At 39.7% G+C, this 17,941-nt stretch overlaps 1 protein-coding gene across 1 annotated transcript in view; it reads left to right on the top strand.

Annotated features, from left to right (window-relative positions):
* Positions 1-17,017, top strand: part of OSBPL11 (oxysterol binding protein like 11) — a 71,473-nt gene extending 54,456 nt beyond the window's left edge. Inside the window, exons 11-13 of the mRNA XM_055260236.2 lie at positions 6,624-6,806; positions 13,529-13,682; positions 15,300-17,017. Coding sequence (XP_055116211.2) covers positions 6,624-6,806; positions 13,529-13,682; positions 15,300-15,365 — 403 coding nt within the window. The 3' untranslated portion in view covers positions 15,366-17,017. The remainder of the gene's footprint in view (positions 1-6,623; positions 6,807-13,528; positions 13,683-15,299) is intronic.
* The last annotated feature ends 924 nt before the right edge of the window (positions 17,018-17,941 follow it).

The raw sequence follows: 17,941 nt of genomic DNA, 5'->3' as shown, positions 1-17,941 counted from the left end.
AAAATCTAAAAGGCTGACTTGTCAAGTTTTTAAAAAGCGAGAAAGCATATGTTTTATTATTTATCAATTATTTTCACTTTAGAGATGAATGGGACAACAATGTAAGATTTAGCAATTTGCTAACTGTCTTAAGGGCAGCATATTCTGTATTCTATGTCATTTATTGATACAACAAGATGTACATAGTTGAGATATTGTAGATTTGGTCAAGAAACCTTTTCTTCTTTGAAAATAAAATTTTAATTGCATTCTCACCCGCATATAGAGCCATCTCATTTCCATAAGCCTGAGTTGTGGAGAAAGGGAAAGTTTTTGTCAAGGAGAAAATTCTGATCTGCTCAAATCCTAGGCAAGTGCTTTGTTGAAATCTTAGATTTCTGTGTTAGAAATATTTTTTATCTTTAAGACAGCCTTTCAATTGCCTCAGTCGTAAAGGATCCAGAATTTGACTTGGATTTGGAGAACTTGCCTGATGGTTAAGATATTAGCACCTAGATAGCAACCACAAGAAGCCAGTACCTTAACCTGTTAAAGGGAATTATTTAATATCTTATTTTTGAATATTTAACTTTGGTTTTGGCAACGTTTATGTAACTGTTTTTTATAGGATATAATTAATCATTTGGTAAAATTGCTTCTTAAAACCATTCTTGGCCAGGCGTGCTATCTCACGCCTGTAATCCCAACACTTTGGGAGGCTGAGGCAGGAGGATCACTTGAGGTCCAGAGTTTGAGACTAGCCTGGTCAACATGGTGAAACCCCGTCTTTACTAAAAATACAAAAAATAGCTGGGCATGGTGGTGCATGCCTGTAATCCCAGCTACTTGGGAGGCTGAGGCAGGAGAATTGCTTGAGCCCGGGAGGCAGAGGTTGCAGTGAGCCAAGATCGCGCCATTGCAAGAGCGAAGCTCCATCTCAAAAAACAAAAATCTTGGTTCATAAGGATGCTCATCAAAAGCAATGGTTAGATGATTAGTACAATTTATTTGAAGTGCTTTCATCATCTCAGTCAATGATAGTCCCAGATAAATTAATAACTCAGTTATTGTCAGACAAGAGAGATAACAAAGTGGTTTTTTTTTTTTTTTGAGGTGGAGTCTCACTCTGTCACCCAGCCTGGAGTGCAGTGGTGCGATCTCAGCTCACTGCAACCTCCGCCTCCCAGGTTCAAGCTATTCTTCTGCCCCAGCCTCCCAAGTAGCTGGGATTACAGGCACGTGCCACGATGCCCGGCTATTTTTGTATTTTTAGTAGAGACGGGGTTTTGCCATGTTGGCCAGGCTGGTCTTGAACTCCTGACCTCAAGTGATCTGCCCACCTTGGCCTCTCAAAGTGCTGGGATTATAGGTGTGAGCCACTGTGCCCACCCAAAATGGTTGCTTTGAGACAAAGCTTACCAGAGGACGAGGCTGTATCAAATTGACATATTCCAATGAAACTAGAGCTTTTGATCACAGCTTTAACTTCTTGTCTACTATTGATGGTCACATTTAAAAATTTACTGGAAAAAAAGTAAATAAGTGTTTTTATAAATATTATCTAAAATATCTTACTAGGCTGGGCGCAGTGGCTTATGCCTGTAATCTCAGTACTTTGGGAGGCCGAGTCGGGTGGATCACCTGAGGTCAGGAGTTCAAGACCAGCCTGGGCAACATGGTGAAACTGTGTCTTTACTAAAAATACAAACATTAGCTGGGCATGGTGGCAAGCACCTGTAATCCCAGCTACTTGGGAGGCCAAGACACGAGAATTGCTTGAACCCGGGAGGTGGAGGTTGCAGTGAGCCGATATTGCGCCACTGCACTCCAGCCTGGGCAACAGAGTGAGACTCTGTCTCAAAAAAATAAATAAATAAAAATAAAAAATCTTACCAGCCCCATGAGGGAAAGGTATTGGTTTTATAGATGAGAAAATTGAGACTTCTTTAAGACCCTCAACAGAACTGGTCTGATTCAATAACCATTTCCTTTCTACTCTTACCAGACAGCTTTTAAAGAATTATCAAGTATTTAAGAATTTCCCTAAGATTAAGAATCACTTTTGGCTGGGCACAGTGGCTCACGCCTGTAATCTCAGCACTTTGGGAGGCCGAGATGGGCAGATCACCTGAGGTTGGGAGTTCGAGACCAACCTGACCAACATGGAGAAACCCCGTCTCTACTAAAAATATAAAATTAGGCCGGGCGCGGTGGCTCACGCCTGTAATCCCAGAACTTTGGGAGGCCAAGGCGGGTGGATCATGAGGTCAGGAGATCGAGACCATCCTGGCTAACACAGTGAAACCCCGTCTCTACTAAAAATACAAAAACAATTAACCAGGCGTGGTAGCAGGCGCCTGTAGTCCCAGCTACTCGGGAAGCTGAGGCAGGAGAATGGCGTGAACCTGGGAGGCGGAGCTTGCAGTGAGCCGAGATCGTGCCACTGCACTCCAGCCTGGGCGACAAAGCCACAAAATTAGCAGGACATGGTGGCACATGCCTATAATCCCAGCTACTCGGGAGGCTGAGGCAGTTCATCCCTTGAACCTGGGAGACAGAGGTTGCGGTGAGCCGAGATCGTGCCAAGCCAAGATCGCGCCGAGCCGAGATCGCACCATTGCACTCCACAAGAACGGAACTGCATCTCAAAAAAAAAAAAAAAAAAAAGAAAGAAAAAGAATCGCTTTCCATAACCTAACTTCTTTTGCCTTGTGTTAATCATTGGCGTAACTTTTTAAATATACCTTTCTTATGGTAGTTTGGTACAAGCTTTTACTTTTAAATTCCTAAGCTCTGCCTTTGTATCTTCTGTTTATGCAGGAAGTCTGTTTCTGTTTCATGCTACTGCATGTAAACAGAATGACAGATTTGAATCGGAGCAGAATTTTATTTCTTCGGGTTATTTTCTCAATTTCCCTTTGTCCTGTAAAATCTTTCTCTCAAGTACCTAACTTTTATTTGTATATCATAGCTACAAAATAATGGTAATGTCAGACCTCAGGTCAAGTTGTTTTAAGGAAATTTGTACCTAGAAGTATTGGGAAGAACCGGACTTTGGAGTCCTTTAGACATGTATTCAAATCCTGACTCTATTATTTACTAACTACAAGATTTGGGGGCCGGGTACGGTGGCTCACACCTCTAATCCCAGCACTTTGGGAAGCTGAGGTGGGAGGATCACTTGAACCCAGGAGTTTAATACCATCCTGGGCAACATAGTGAGACCCACTCTCTACAAGAATAAAAATTAAAAAGTTAACTGGGCATGATGGCACATGCCTGTAGTTCCAGCTACTCAGGAGGTTGAGGCGGGTGGATGGCTTGATCCTAAGTGGTCAAGGCTGCAGTAAGCCATGATTTCACCATTGAAGTCCAGCCTGGCTGACGGAGCAGGACTTTGTCTCCAAAAAAAATAATACAGAAAGAGATTCGGGGCACCTTACCTAAATTTTTGAGCCTTAGTTTCTTCATCTACAGAAATGGGATAGTCACAAGGCTTGACAAATAATTTATGTAGAATGCTCAGCATATTTTAAATGCTTAAAAAATGTTAACTCCCCCTCCATGCACACATTGGCACCCTTTTGTGTATGTATGCTTTTGCTCACTCTTATTCTATGTAGTGATAATATAATTGAGGTTTTGTTTTCTCATTCATTAATTCAGGCAACAGTTATTAAGCACTTACTGTTTATCAGGCATTCTGCTAAGTGCTATCTGGGGCTATAGAGATGAGACCCATTCCATGCCTGTTAAAGAGCTTACAGTCTTGGGGAGGGGCAAGGATGGCAAACCAATAATAACATTACTGTGTGATCAGTTCCCTGAGGACATACAATGGAAGTAAAGAGCTCAGGCCATTAGTGACACCTGTTTTTGTAAATTAAATTTTATTGGAACACAGCCATGCCCATTCATGTACTTGTTTCTGTCTGCTTTCATGCTACAGTGACAAAGTTAAGTAGTTTCAATAAAGACGGTCTGGCCTGAGAATCCTGAGATAGTTACTTTCTGGTCCTTTATGGAAGAAGTGTGATGATTGCCTTAGACTGTTGTGAAGAATTGTTATAAGCAAAGTGATGAGGCCTTCCTCCTCTTTGTGCTCCTTTGCACGTTCCTCATGGCCTACCTGTAGTATATGTGATTCCTGTCCCCTGCCCCACTTCTCTTCATGCTGTTTTTGCTGTGTAGCTGCTCTAAACAATATGGACCCTGTAATACCCAGCAGTCATGAACAGGGCCCTAAGATTGTCCATTGGAAAGCCTTATGGGAGATAACAGTAACTTGAGAGATGTGCTATGGTAGTAAAAGAAAGATGAAGTGAGGAGCTGATTATCTTAGAATATAATTCTGGGTGTATGTGGATGGGAAACAGACTAAATAAATGTTCAGTGTCACTTCCTCATATCCTGTTTGATAGAGATAAATTTTCAAGGAAGGGAAGGATGTTGGCAAGTGGGATCAGAGAGGAAGCATGCAATGATATCATAAGAAACATTCACACTGGCAAGAAACCAGGGCAGTTATTTAAGTGTATATGCTTTGAGGCATAACCCAGAGTTCCCACTCCTGCTGTAATCAAGTTAACTTATAGTCGTAGTGTTCTTTGTGTCCAGTGAGCTACAACTATACAACTACTCTTTTTTTTTTTTTTTTTTTGAGACAGAGCCATCCTCTGTCGCCCAGGCTGGAGTGCAATGGTGCAATCTTGGCTCACTGCAACCTCTGCCTCCTGGGTTCAAGCAATTCTCATGCCTCAACCTCCTGAGTAGCTGAGACTACAGGCCTGTGCCACTATGCCCAGCTAATTTTTTGTTATTTTAGTAGATAAAATTACCCTTAACTCTTGATTGTGAATGTTTGATTTGCTCTTAGATTCCAGAGATCTGGTTTATAAATAATTTTCTTTTTTTTTTTTTTTTTTTGAGACGGAGTCTCGCTCTTTCACCCAGGCTGGAGTGCAGTGGGGCGATCTCGGCTCACTGCAGGCTCCGCCCCCCGGGGTTCACGCCATTCTCCTGCCTCAGCCCTCCCGTGTAGCTGGGACTATAGGCGCCTGCCACCTCGCCTGGCTAATTTTTTGTATTTTTAGTAGAGACGGGGTTTCACCGTGTTAGCCAGGATGGTCTCGATCTCCTGACCTTGTGATCCGCCCGCCTCGGCCTCCCAAAGTGCTGGGATTACAGGCGTGAGCCACCGCGCCCGGCCTGGTTTATAAATAATTTTCTTATTGGGCTCCTTACACCTCTGCCTTGAGCTGAGTTCACAGACCGCTTGCTGCAAAACTGAAACTGAACTCCCTGAATTCTACTTTGTCCTTGTTCCCTTAGCTTATGCCAGCCAAATGCTAATTGGGATTCCTGAACTGTCACTTGAACATCTAGGCTTTGGTCTTTTGGATTTCCTTTTGAATCTAGATAAGCCATATTCTCTTGTACACTGATTAGACCCTAACCTTTGCCTATCATTCCCTAAATTCTGAACCTCTATCTAATCTGACCCTGTTATCTGTGTCCTAGAATGAACATAAAATACCTCACTAAAAATAATTACAGTCCAGACGCGGTGGCTCATGCCTGTAATCCCAGCACTTTGGGAGGCCAAGGCATGCGGATCACCTGAGGTCAGAGTTCAAGACCAGCCTGGCCAACGTGGCAAAACCCTATCTCTACTAAAAATACAAAAATTAGCTGGGCATGGTGATGCATACCTGTAATCCCAGCTACTGCAGCTACTTGGGAGGCTGAAGCAGGAGAATCACTTTAACCCAGGAGGCAGAGGTTGCAGTGAGCCAAGATCACACCACTGCACTCCAGCCTAGGCAACAGAGCGAGATTCTGTCTCAAAAATAATAACAATAATAATAATAATTACACCTGTTCCTATTCCTAGCCTGTTCCTATTGATGTATTTGTGCTGCATCAATACAGCTATCTGCTGATAAACAGCCATATATATAGCTATTATATATATATGGCTGTGGTGACTCTTCATTAAACTTCGATAGCAGCAGTGTTTAAGGTCTCTCTGAGTTCTATGGTGATAATGATAGTTTTTGTGGACCAGTGCTCTTTTAATTTTTTTCTTTTGGCAATAGAATTTTAAACATTTTAATGTATTTTATGTTTTTCTGCCTCTTATTGGTTTGTGTGGTTTCTAAATTTAAAATTAGGCTTATGTAGTTTAATACAGGATTGATGTATCCAGAACTTCAAATGTAGGGATGCCAAATATTTCGATAAGTAGAATTAACTAGTAAAAAAAAAGTTAAATAGATTGTAATTTTGTAACATTTTTAGACTGTAATAAAATATTGATTTTTTCATATTTCTATTTAGTTTTAATATTATAGTTTTGTTTGTAGCAAGCATTTTAAAGATAATATTTTGACATTAATGATAATGAAGTCTCTGATTTGACTCCTGGCATTTTTTCTAAAGATTAAAATTGATATTATTTGAACAAATTATGAAGGAAGCTGTCTTAGGACATACAAAGAATCTCACTTTGGCACTGACATATTGAAGTGAGGTATATAACTAATTTCAACAGGATTCACAGTCTGTGTTCTTGGGTTTCAGATCTAAGAAACAAACATGATATCACTTATTAGAGCATATCTTTCTTTTCTGTCTGCTTCTAGGGTTACAGCTGAAGTAAAGCACAACATCACCAACACTGTGGTATGCAGAGTGCAAGGGGAATGGAATAGTGTTCTTGAGTTCACATATAGCAATGGAGAGACAAAGTATGTGGACTTGACTAAATTGGCAGTGACGAAGAAAAGAGTGAGACCTCTGGAGAAGCAGGATCCATTTGAATCCAGGTATGTCATCCTTGCATCTATCCAGGAAAGAGTCAGATGCTCTGAATCTTAAGCTAAGCCTTTTCACTAACTGGTGACCTTGGCCAAGTCACTTCACAGGTTGCATCAACTTTGTAAATTGAAAGCATTAGTCTTATCTGATGTTAAACCCCTTGCCAGCTGTGAGATTCTTTGATATACAGTCATATTTTAGTAAAAACCAAACATTGTAAATGGAGCAAAAATATTAAAAACATTCACTGTCAAAGAATTACTGTATCATAAAAACTTTATCATAAAAAATTTTGTTATATTATTAACAAAAAGACAGGCACCCCAATACAAAAACTGGGCAAAGGATGTAAAGAGGTGGTGCACAAATATCGGAACATCTTAAATGGTAAACCACGGAAATGAAAAATTGTTTAGGGTAATTAGAATTCAGAGGTACAAATTAATAAGACAAATTAGTTTTTAAAATAATACCTCTTTGGGAAAAGGGTGTGAGCAAATGGGCATTTTCATGCTGCTGATTAGATGTTAAACCAGTGCAATCTTTGTAGAGGTTATTTTGGCAGTATGTGTCATAGACCTTGAAAAATAAAGTGGATCTATGTCTGTTAATAAGGTACAGCTTCCAAAATGTGTTGACAATGGCTACTTCTGGAAAAGAGTACTGGGATCTGGAATAGGAAAGAGACTTAATTTTTACAGGATTCCTATTTGTACTGTTTAAATTTTATGTCATGAGGGATTACTGCTCTATCAATTAAAAATAGAAAAAAAAATATACAGGGAACCACTAAACATCTTACATTAAGATCACTAAAATAGAACCAAACAATTTCTAACTAGGTGTGAAAAGAGATTAAATGTCCACAATCAAACATTCAGAGTGGGTCAAAAAAATACAGCAATAATAAATTTTTAAAGAATTCTTACAGGGATTTATCCTAAGGAGAGGGTCTCAAAGTTGCTTTGCAGACCCCTGTTGGGTCCTTGAGACCTTTTCAGGGCATCTGCAAGTTCACAATTTTTTTATAACAATACTAAGATATTATTTACCATTTTTCACTCTGTGGGCTCTTATGATGGTACAAAAGGAATGCTGTGGGTAGCACTGGTGGGCCTTAGGACTAATCTAGGCAGTGGCACCAAACGTCACAAGCAGTCATTATATTCTTCACTGCCATGTACTCGCATGCCCCTTTCTCTTAAGATGTCCTTGAAAAAGCAATACAAATTATTAGTTTTTTTAAATCTGGATTACTGAGTATGTCTTTTTTTTTTTTTTTTTTTTTTTTTTGAGACGGTCTCACTCTGTCACCCAGGCTGGAGTGTGGTAGGGTGATCTCGGCTCACTGCAACCTCCACCTCCTGGGTTCAAGTGATCCTCCTGCCTCAGCCTCCTGAATAGCTGGGACTGCAGGCATCGACCACCACGCCTGGCTAATTTTTTGTATTTGTAGTAGAAACGGGGTTTCACCATGTTGGCCAGGCTGGTTGTGAACCTCTGACCTCAAGTGATCCTCCCACCTCAGCCTCCCAAAGTGCTGGGATTACAGGCATGAGCCACCGTGCCTGGCCAAGTACATGTCTTATTAGTATTCTGTATGACAAATTGGGAATACGAATAAGTTATTTGTGCTGGCTACCGAAGAAATATAGTAGTTATCTGGAGGAAGAGCACTTGTATAATTTTTTGAGTCACAAGCAGAATTAATCACTTTGTTCATGAAAGACCATGTTTACTTAAAAGAATGATTGATAGACAAACTATGGTTCTTCTAATTTCAATGTTAGGTAGACATTTTTCTTGTAAATGAAAGATGTGAATGGGATATGTAAAGAAAAACAATTGACTGTATCTTACTAATAATAAAATTTGAGCATCAAGGCAAAATTAGAATTTTAGAAAATTTTATCTGCCACCATGAACTTGAAAACTTCCCAATTAGTTTTCTGGTGAACTTGGTGCTGATATTATTGAGCGTGATTTTTTAAAATATTGTATAATATGTCAACATCTGGAAGAGCTGCATAACTCAATGAACCAGTATTTTTCAAATGACTAATGCATGATATTACAGAATCATGCATGGATAAATGATCCATTCAGGATGCACATTAGACCAGCGGATTTCCATATAAGTTATTTGAAAAAATAATTGACATTCTTTAATTTTCCACATTGCAACTAGCCTTTTTAAAATTACCACTTGTCGAGTTTTGAAACAGTATGAAAGAATTGAATTATTTGAAAAATCTGTTAAAATATTCCTTCTGTTTTCAAACTGTATCTGTGTGAGGCCAGATTGATTGATTGATTGATTGATTGATTGATTTTTTGAGATGCAATCTCACTCTGTCACCTAAGTTGGAGTGCAGTGGCTCACTGCAACCTCTGCCTCCTGGGCTCAAGCTTGCCTCCTGGGCTCAAGCGATTCTCATACCTCAGCCTCCCAAGTAGCTGGGATTACAGGTGCACACCACCACACCCAACTGATTTTTTTGTACTTTTAATAGAGATGGGGTTTCACCATGTTGGTCAGGCTGGTCTCGAACTCCTGATCTCAGGTGATCCGCCCACCTCGGCCTCCCAAAGTGCTGGAATTACAGGCTTGAGCCACCATGCCTGGCCCAGATTTTTCCTATGTATACTTTAAAGCAATATCACCACAGATTGAATGTATGGGCAGATAAAGAGATGCTTCTGGGCCAGTGTGGTGGCTCACGCCTATAATCCCAGCATGTTGGAAGGCCAAGGCGGGTGTGTCACTTGAGGTCAGGAGTTCAAGACCAGCCTGGCCAATATGGTGAAACCCCATCTCTACTAAAAATACAAAAATCAGCCAGGCATCTCTACTAAAAATACAAAAATCACCCGGGTGTGGTGGCATGCACCTGTAGTCCCAGCTACTCAGGAGGCTGAGGCATGAGAATCGCTTGAACCCAGGAGGCAGAGGTTGCAGTGAGCCGACATTGCGCCACTGCACTCTAGCCTGGGTGATAGAGCCAGACTGTCTCAAAAAAAAAAAAAAAAAAAAAAAAAAAAAAAAAAAAAAAGATGCTTCTGAATTTTATTTGCTAAAATTTTGTAATGAATTTTAATTACAAATTACATATGTTTAATATGTAGAGCTGTAGCCGGGCGCAGTGGCTCACGCTTGTAATCCCAGCACTTTGGGAGGCCGAGGCGGGCGGATCACGAGGTCAGGAGATCGAGACCGCGGTGAAACCCCGTCTCTACTAAAAATACAAAAAATTAGCCGGGCGTGGTGGCGGGCGCCTGTAGTCCCAGCTACTCGGAGAGGCTGAGCCAGGAGAATGGCGTGAACCCGGGAGGCAGAGCTTGCAGTGAGCCGAGATTGCACCACTGCACTCCAGCCTGGGTGACAGAGCGAGACTCCGTCTCAAAAAAAAAATAAAATAAATAAAATAAAATAAAATAAAATAAAATAAAATATGTAGAGCTGTTAAGGTTTTGTTTCTTCAGTGAGCTTTGGTAGTTTGTCTTTCAAGGAATTGGTTCATTTCAGCTAATGTGTCTTTCTCATCAATGTGACTAAAAGTTTATTAATTTTACACAAAGAACCAGATTTTGGCTTCAGTGATTTAATCTATTTTTGTTTTCTTTCTCATTGAATTTTACTCTTTCATAAAATCTCTTTTTTTTTCCTTACATTGTAAATAATTTGCTTTTTTTTTTTTTTTTTTTTTTTTCCTAATTTCTTACAATGGAAGCTTAGGTCAGGGGTCGGCAAACTTTTTCTATAAAAGGCCAGTCAATTAATATTTTAGCCTTAGTGAACCAAATAGCCTCTCCCACAGCTACTCAACTCTGTCCTTATAGCATGAAACATCCATAGACAATAAGTCAATGGTGAGACATTGTTATATTGCAATAAAAAATTATTTACAAAAATGGGCTGTGGGCCATAGTTTGATCTCTGGTTTAGCTCATCAATTTTTTTTCCTAAATGTTTAATGCTATAAATTTTCCTCTGAGGACTGCTTTATTTCTATCCGATGACTTTTTATGTGTTTTCATTTCAAAATATTTTCTTATTTCCTTTGTGGGTTTTTTTTTAACTCATGAACTTATTTACAAATGTGTTGATGATTTCTAAATGTTTGTAGAGATTTTCCAGCTGTCTTTCCATTATTTATATCTAATTTAGTTTCATTTTGGTCAAAGAATATACTTTGTATGATTTTAATTCTTTATTTAGGTTTGTTTAATGACTCTGAATATGTTCTGTCTTGGTAAGTGTTTCTTTTTTTTTTTTTTGAGACAAAGTAGTGTCTCACTCAGTTGCCCAGGCTGGAGTGCAGTGATGCAGTCTCGGCTCACTGCAACCTCTGCCTCCCTGGTTCAAGTGATTCTCATGCCTCAGCCTCCCGAGTAGCTGGGACTACAGGTGTGTGCCACCATACCCGGCTAATTTTTTAATATTTTTAGTAGAGATGGGGTTTCACCATGTTGGCCAGGCTGGTCTCGAACTCCTGACCTCAAGTGATCCACTCACATTGGCCTCCCAAAATGCTAGAATTATTCATGAGCCACCGCGCCTGGCCTTGGTAAATGTTTCATGTGCCCTTGACACGAATGTGTATTCTTGAGCCCAAGAGTTTGAGACCAGCCTGGGTAACATGGCGAAACTCTGTCTCCACAAAAAATATAAAATTAGCTGGATGTGGTGGCATGTGCCTGTAATCCCAGCTACTCAGGAGGCTGAGGTGAGTGTGTTCTATACATGTCAGGTCAAATGAGTTGACAGTATTTTTCTAGTCTTCTGTAGTCTTACAGATTTTCCGTGTATTTATTCTATCAGTTGAGTTTAGTTATTGAGATTGGTTATTAAAATTACCAATTACAATTGAATATTTCACTTTGTAGTTCTGCAAGTTGTTACTTCATTTTATTAGAAGTTCTATTATTAGGGCAGGCATTTATATTTAGCATTGTTATGTCTTCATGTTTCTGTTTTTGTTTTAATGTCTTTCATTATTTATGGAGAATTCCTTATAAATTCATTTTTATGTTTGAGCCATCTCATGTATCATATTTTTTTAAAAGGAAATTTGATATTTGATTTTCAGAAATGTGTTAGGAAACCTTTTGGAACCATTAAGATACATATGTAGCCTTAATTCTTTAAACTATAAGACCTTTGGCATACTATCCAGCACTTTGGGAGGCTGTGGTGGGCAGGTCATTTGAGGTCAGGAGTTCAAGACCAGCCTGGCCAACATGGTGAAACCCTGTCTGTACTCAAAATACAAAAATTAGCCGGGCATGGTGGTGCACGCCTGTAGTCCCAGCTACTCAAGAAAGTGAGGCAGGAGAATTGCTTGAGTCCAGGAGGCAGAGGTTGCAGTGAGCTGAGATGGTGCCACTGCACACTCCAGCCTGGGTGACAGTGAGACCCTGTCTCAAAAAAAGAAAAAAGAGAAGAGACGAGAACAGAAGAGAAAGAGGGAGGGAGGGAGAGAGAGGGGAGGGAGGGAAGGGGAGGAAGGGAGGGAAGGGGAGGAAGAGAAGGAAGGGGGGAAGAAAGAAAGGAAGGAAGAAAGAAAAAACAAAGATGTTCAGTAACTTTCTCGAGTAGTACAATCATTACCATAAATAAGTTTTAGAATATTTTCATCCTACCATAAGATCTCTCATGTTCATTTACAGTTAATCCCCATTACCCCCAGCCCAGAGAACCATTGACTTTCTGTCTCTATGAATTTGCCTTTTCTGGATATTTCATATAACTCATACAACGTGTCATCTCTTATGCCTGGCTTATTTCCTTAGTATAACGTTTTTGAGGTTCATCCATGAAGTATTAATTGCATGTATCAGAGGTTCATTGCTTTTTATTGCTGAATAGTATTGCACTGTATGGATATATCACATTTTGCCTATCCATTTACCAGTTGGTGGGCATTTCCAGTTGGGGGCAATGATGAATAATACTGCTGTGAACATTCTCCTACAAGTCTTCATATCGACATTTATTTTCATTTTTCTTGGGTAAATACCCAGGAGTGGAATTGCTGGGTTTATGGTAGTTTTATGTTTAACTTATTACATCTTTTTTCACATGTATATCCAGTTGTCCCAGCACCATTTGTTCAACAAACAGTTCTTTCCCTAAAGAAGTGTTGTGGCAGTTTTTTTTTTTTTTTGCTTGAGATTTGTTAAGCTTGCCTCTCCCTGTGTGTGGCCTAGAAACACTCTGGACAGCGAGTTAGAGCACTCATAGGACCCCCCTCATTTGTTTCCTTTCTCAAGGATCACTGCCCTGCACTGCCTTTTGCTCAGTATCTGAAAACCACTATTGTATTATATGTTGCCTGGTTTCCTGGTTGATGAAGGCAGGAAAATAAATGTGTTCCCCATTATTTCATCATGTCGAGAAGCACAGTTGGTCTTGCTTACATTTCAACTTTGAAAATTTACTTCTCTTTTTACTTGTTAATTTCTAAGTTTTCTAAATACAAAAAATCCTCCTTTTATAACCTGGAAAAATACAAATTATTTTTAATTTAAAAAGAAGCAGAAGGAACAGCATCCTGGACATAACCATCAGCAGCACAGTATCATTATTCTTGGAATTCATAAGCATGACATTGTAGATGTGATTTAGGAAATGTTATTTTATAAAATTATTGTAATTTTGAGGGTATTGATTCTATTTAATTATCTCTTTTAAAGAATGCTTGTAAAATGTGTGGTTTTTGGATTTCAGGCGATTGTGGAAAAATGTGACAGACTCTCTGAGAGAATCTGAAATTGATAAGGCCACAGAGCATAAGCGTACCCTGGAAGAACGTCAGAGGACTGAAGAAAGGCATCGTACTGAAACAGGCACACCTTGGAAAACCAAATATTTTATTAAAGAGGTATGCTGTACATGTGTTCAAGATAAAAATGTATCTACTTGGTTGAGAACTTTAGCTTACTAGGCTTTGTTGAATTGCTATCACTTATACATCTTTATTTTTAAAAGTAGTATGGCTGTATATAAATACCAACTGTTTTTGAGACCAGCCTGGGTGACCTATAGCAAGACTCTGTCTCAAAAAAAAAAAAAAAAAAAAAAAGCAGATATACCAGGAACAGATTCTAAGAAAGAAGAATTTCTAACTGAGAACATCTGTATATCATTAAAAATGAGCTAGGGGTTGACCGGGCTCGGTGGCTCATGCCTGTAATCCCAGCACTTTGGGAGGCCGAGACAGGCGGATCACCTGAGGTCAGGAGTTCGAGACCAGCCTGACCAACATGGAGAAACCCCGTCTCTACTAAAAATACAACATTAGCCGGGTGTGGTGGTACATGCCTGTAATCCCAGCTACTCGGGAGGCTGAGGCAGGAGAATTGCCTGAACCCAGGAGGTGGAGGTTGCAGTGAGCCAAGATTGCGCCATTGCACTCCAGCTTGGGCAACAAGAGTGAAACTCTGTCTCAAAAAAAAAAAAAAAAAAAAGAAAAAGAAAAAATGAGCTGCCGGGCGCGGTGGCTCAAGCCTGTAATCCCAGCACTTTGGGAGGCCGAGGCGGGCGGATCACAAGGTCAGGAGATCGAGACCATCCTGACTAACACGGTGAAACCCCGTCTCTACTAAAAATACAAAAAATTAGCCGGGCGTGTTGGCGGGCGCCTGTAGTCCCAGCTACTCGGGAGGCTGAGGCAGGAGAATGGCGTGAACCCGGGAGGCGGAGCTTGCAGTGAGCCGAGATCGCGCCACTGCACTCCAGCCTGGGGGACAGAGAAAGACTCCGTCTCAAAAAAAAAAAAAAAAAAAAAAAGAAAAAATGAGCTAAGGGGGCCTGGCGCAGTGGCTCACATCTGTAATCCCAGCACTTTGGGAGGCCAAGGTGGGCGGATCATGAGGTAAGGAGTTCAAGACCAGCCTGGCCAACATGGTGAAACCCTATCTCTACTAAAAATACAAAAATTAGCTGGGTATGGTGGCACATGCCTTTAATCCCAGCTACTCAGGAGGCTGAGGCAGGAGAATTGCTTGAACCAGGGAGGCAGAGGTTGCAGTGAGCCAAGACTACGCCACTGCACTCCAGCCTGGCTGACAGAGCAAGACTCCGTCTTGTGAGAAAAAAAAAAGAAAAAAAAATGAGTTCTGGGGTGCCAGTGGGGATGGGGAGAACAGTTAGTACCTTCCGGATCATTTCTCTGTACTCCACCTGCTGCCCATAACTCAGTGAGGCTCAATCTGTAGCATCTTGGCGAAATTGGCAAAATTGCTACAAATGGTTCTTGCAAAATTAAATGTTCATGGGTCACAACTAGATCCTCCCATACCATACCTTCTCACCTAAATCCTAGCTAAACCACAGGCATTGTTTGATGTCTTAAGCACAAAGACTTTATTCCTTCACAAAAACTTTTTTTTGAATGTGAAAATAGAATTCCATTTCAGTGAAGGTGTTGCTTCTAGTTTTGGTTACTGATTTTGATAATATTAGAGGGAAGACTCTTTTATCTTTTTATTTGTTTCAGGGAGATGGCTGGGTTTATCATAAACCACTTTGGAAAATAATTCCAACAACACAACCAGCAGAGTGACACATACTATCTAAAACTCGACCAAATGAGGTTCTTCTCTGTTTACCCTAAATCCTCCCAGAATGGAGTCATTGCACTGAGTGACCTGCTTCCTGATTACTCAGACTGAAACTAGCTAAACCTGAATGTACCTACTAGGGCACCATAATACTGCAGCAAGACCAAAGTGGTAAAGAAATACAGTGGACTTCTTACCAACCTGTTCATGTGATGTGAGCAATACCATCTTAAAACTTGTTACCTGAATCAGTAGATGAATCTTTTATCCAGTTCTTGCTCCTAAAATTAAGTTTGAATCCCCTATTTTTGCACAGGGGCAGCAGATACACACAACAATGAGAACTCAGTGACTTTGATTTCTTTGTAGTGAAAAGTGAAGTCTCTGTTTCAGAGTTTGTGTCTTTCCTTCTGTCCATAACTGAAGTATTCACTACTCTTCTAAACCAACCAAGAGGAGGAGAAAGATGACCCAGAAGTGGATTCAGCCATTGTGCCTGAAATCAGTGTTAAAAAAAAAAAAAAATCAACCAGGTTGTGGTAACAAGGCATTCTATTTCTTCAAAAAGACTGTATGCCTGTGTCTGAGGAACTTACCCATTATCCACCTCTGTTGGAACTCTCTTTTAAAAAGTACATTTGTAGATTGATCAAAATTATAACCATGGAGAATTTTTTCTTCTGAGCATTTTAATATACTTGAAAACAACATTGACTTGAAAAATTTCAGAGCATTTTTCAGTACCTAGTTTTATTAAATATTACACTTGAGAGACAATTTTTAAAAATGTGTTAATGTCAATATGATGAGATTTTAGCCTTTCTCCAGAACTAAGGCATTAAAGAATAGCAAATATTAAAAAATAAAACTGTTACTTTTTTCCTTCTTTTTTTTCACCTCTAGGTTAATATCCAGTATTATGTGTTATCCCTTTGGATAAGTATGCTTTATTTTACCTCTGTTAAAAATTAAAATGAATGATTCTATTCATATTTGTCAGTAATTCAGAACTTATATGTGTAATTGAACATGCATGTAAGGTATGGTTTTATTTTATTTTTTTCGAGGAAATTTAAATGCTAAAGAAACAATGAAATGAAAAGGTATCAGGAGAAAAGATCAGGAAGTTGTATTCAGGTACAAATCTTTTTTTAAATAAGTATTTTGTTGAGGTTGAAGAATTGCTGGCAATGAAAAGAATAGAGCTAATTATGGCTTTCATCATTCATTCATGTATTTATTGAGCACCTACTTATTATGGTGCTCAACACTTGTTACTGCAAGCTACCTTAATTTCCCAAGAGTGGTGCCTTACTCTGTTTTTTCTGATATGGTCTTCCAATCAGTGTGTGTAACATACCTGTTGTTTATCAGCCATTGTAGGTGGCTGTGTCTGTTGCATCATCATAAGAAGTTTAAGCTTTGTGCTCTGATAAATCGTGTTCTGTTAAAGAGGTTAGTAGGATGAAAACAGCAAAACAATAATTTTTTCAACAAATTGTAAATTATAAGAAAAAGAGTTGGTTTGTGTACAACAGTTTTAATGATTCCCTTGTTCATTTTTGCTGTGAAATGCACTGAAAAAAATCCTCAAAATGAGTTATAGTTCCTGTGTTGGGAAAATTGACAAATAATAAAACTAGAGAACAAACAATAATGCTTCTGTCTCTTTTATGAATGGAGAGAAATAGAAAGTTTATATTCAGTAGAGTTATTGCCCTGTTCATTTGAGAGGGGCATGGATTTTCTGTTTAAGTCCTTCAGGAATCTTCAGCTAGGTGGTAAATTTAATAAGAGTTTCTAAAAATCAAAATGTTTAACTTTTAAATATTCTGGAGATAGAAGAAGAATATAAAATGAAACCAGGCTGATCTGCATGCAGTGGCATTCACAACTAATTGATCACAACCAATTATAGATTTCTTATTTTGTTTATTGTGAGGCAGAGTCTGACTCTGTCGCCCAGGATGGAGTACAGTGCATAGCTCACTGCAGTCTTGACCTCCCAGGCTAAACCAGTCATTCCACTTCACCCTCCCAAGTAGCTGAGACCACAGGCACACACCACCACAGCCAGCTGATTTTTGTACTGTTTGTATAGACTGGATCTCACTATGTTGCCCAAACTGGTCTTGAATTCCTGAGCTCAAGCAGTCCTCCCACCTCAGCCTCCCAAAGTACTGGGATTACAGGCGTGAGGTACCGCGCCCAGCCCCAGTTATAGATTTCTTCGTTCCTTCTCTGCTCCCACTGCTTAACTTGATTCCCTTTTAAAAAAGAAATAAATAAAAAATTTTAAAAATAAAATGAAACCAGATATTTTTGTTTCATTCGAACTGTTTGAGTGCTGTGTCCACTTTCACACTGCTGATAAAGACATGCCCAAGACTGGGAAGAAAAAGAGGTTTAATTGGACTTACAAAGTTCCACACGGCTGGGGAGGCCTCAGAATCATGGTAGGAGGCGAAAGGCACTTCTTACATGGTGGCAGCAAGAGAAAATGAGGAAGATGCAAAAGTGGAAACCCCTGATAAAACCATCAGATCTTGTGAGACTTATTCACTACCACGAGAACAGT

Source organism: Symphalangus syndactylus, chromosome 21, assembly GCF_028878055.3.
Source record: "Symphalangus syndactylus isolate Jambi chromosome 21, NHGRI_mSymSyn1-v2.1_pri, whole genome shotgun sequence".
NCBI lineage: Eukaryota > Metazoa > Chordata > Mammalia > Primates > Hylobatidae > Symphalangus > Symphalangus syndactylus.
The sequence above is the reverse complement of the archived record's forward strand: the minus strand, read 5'-3'. Positions and strand labels throughout refer to the sequence as shown.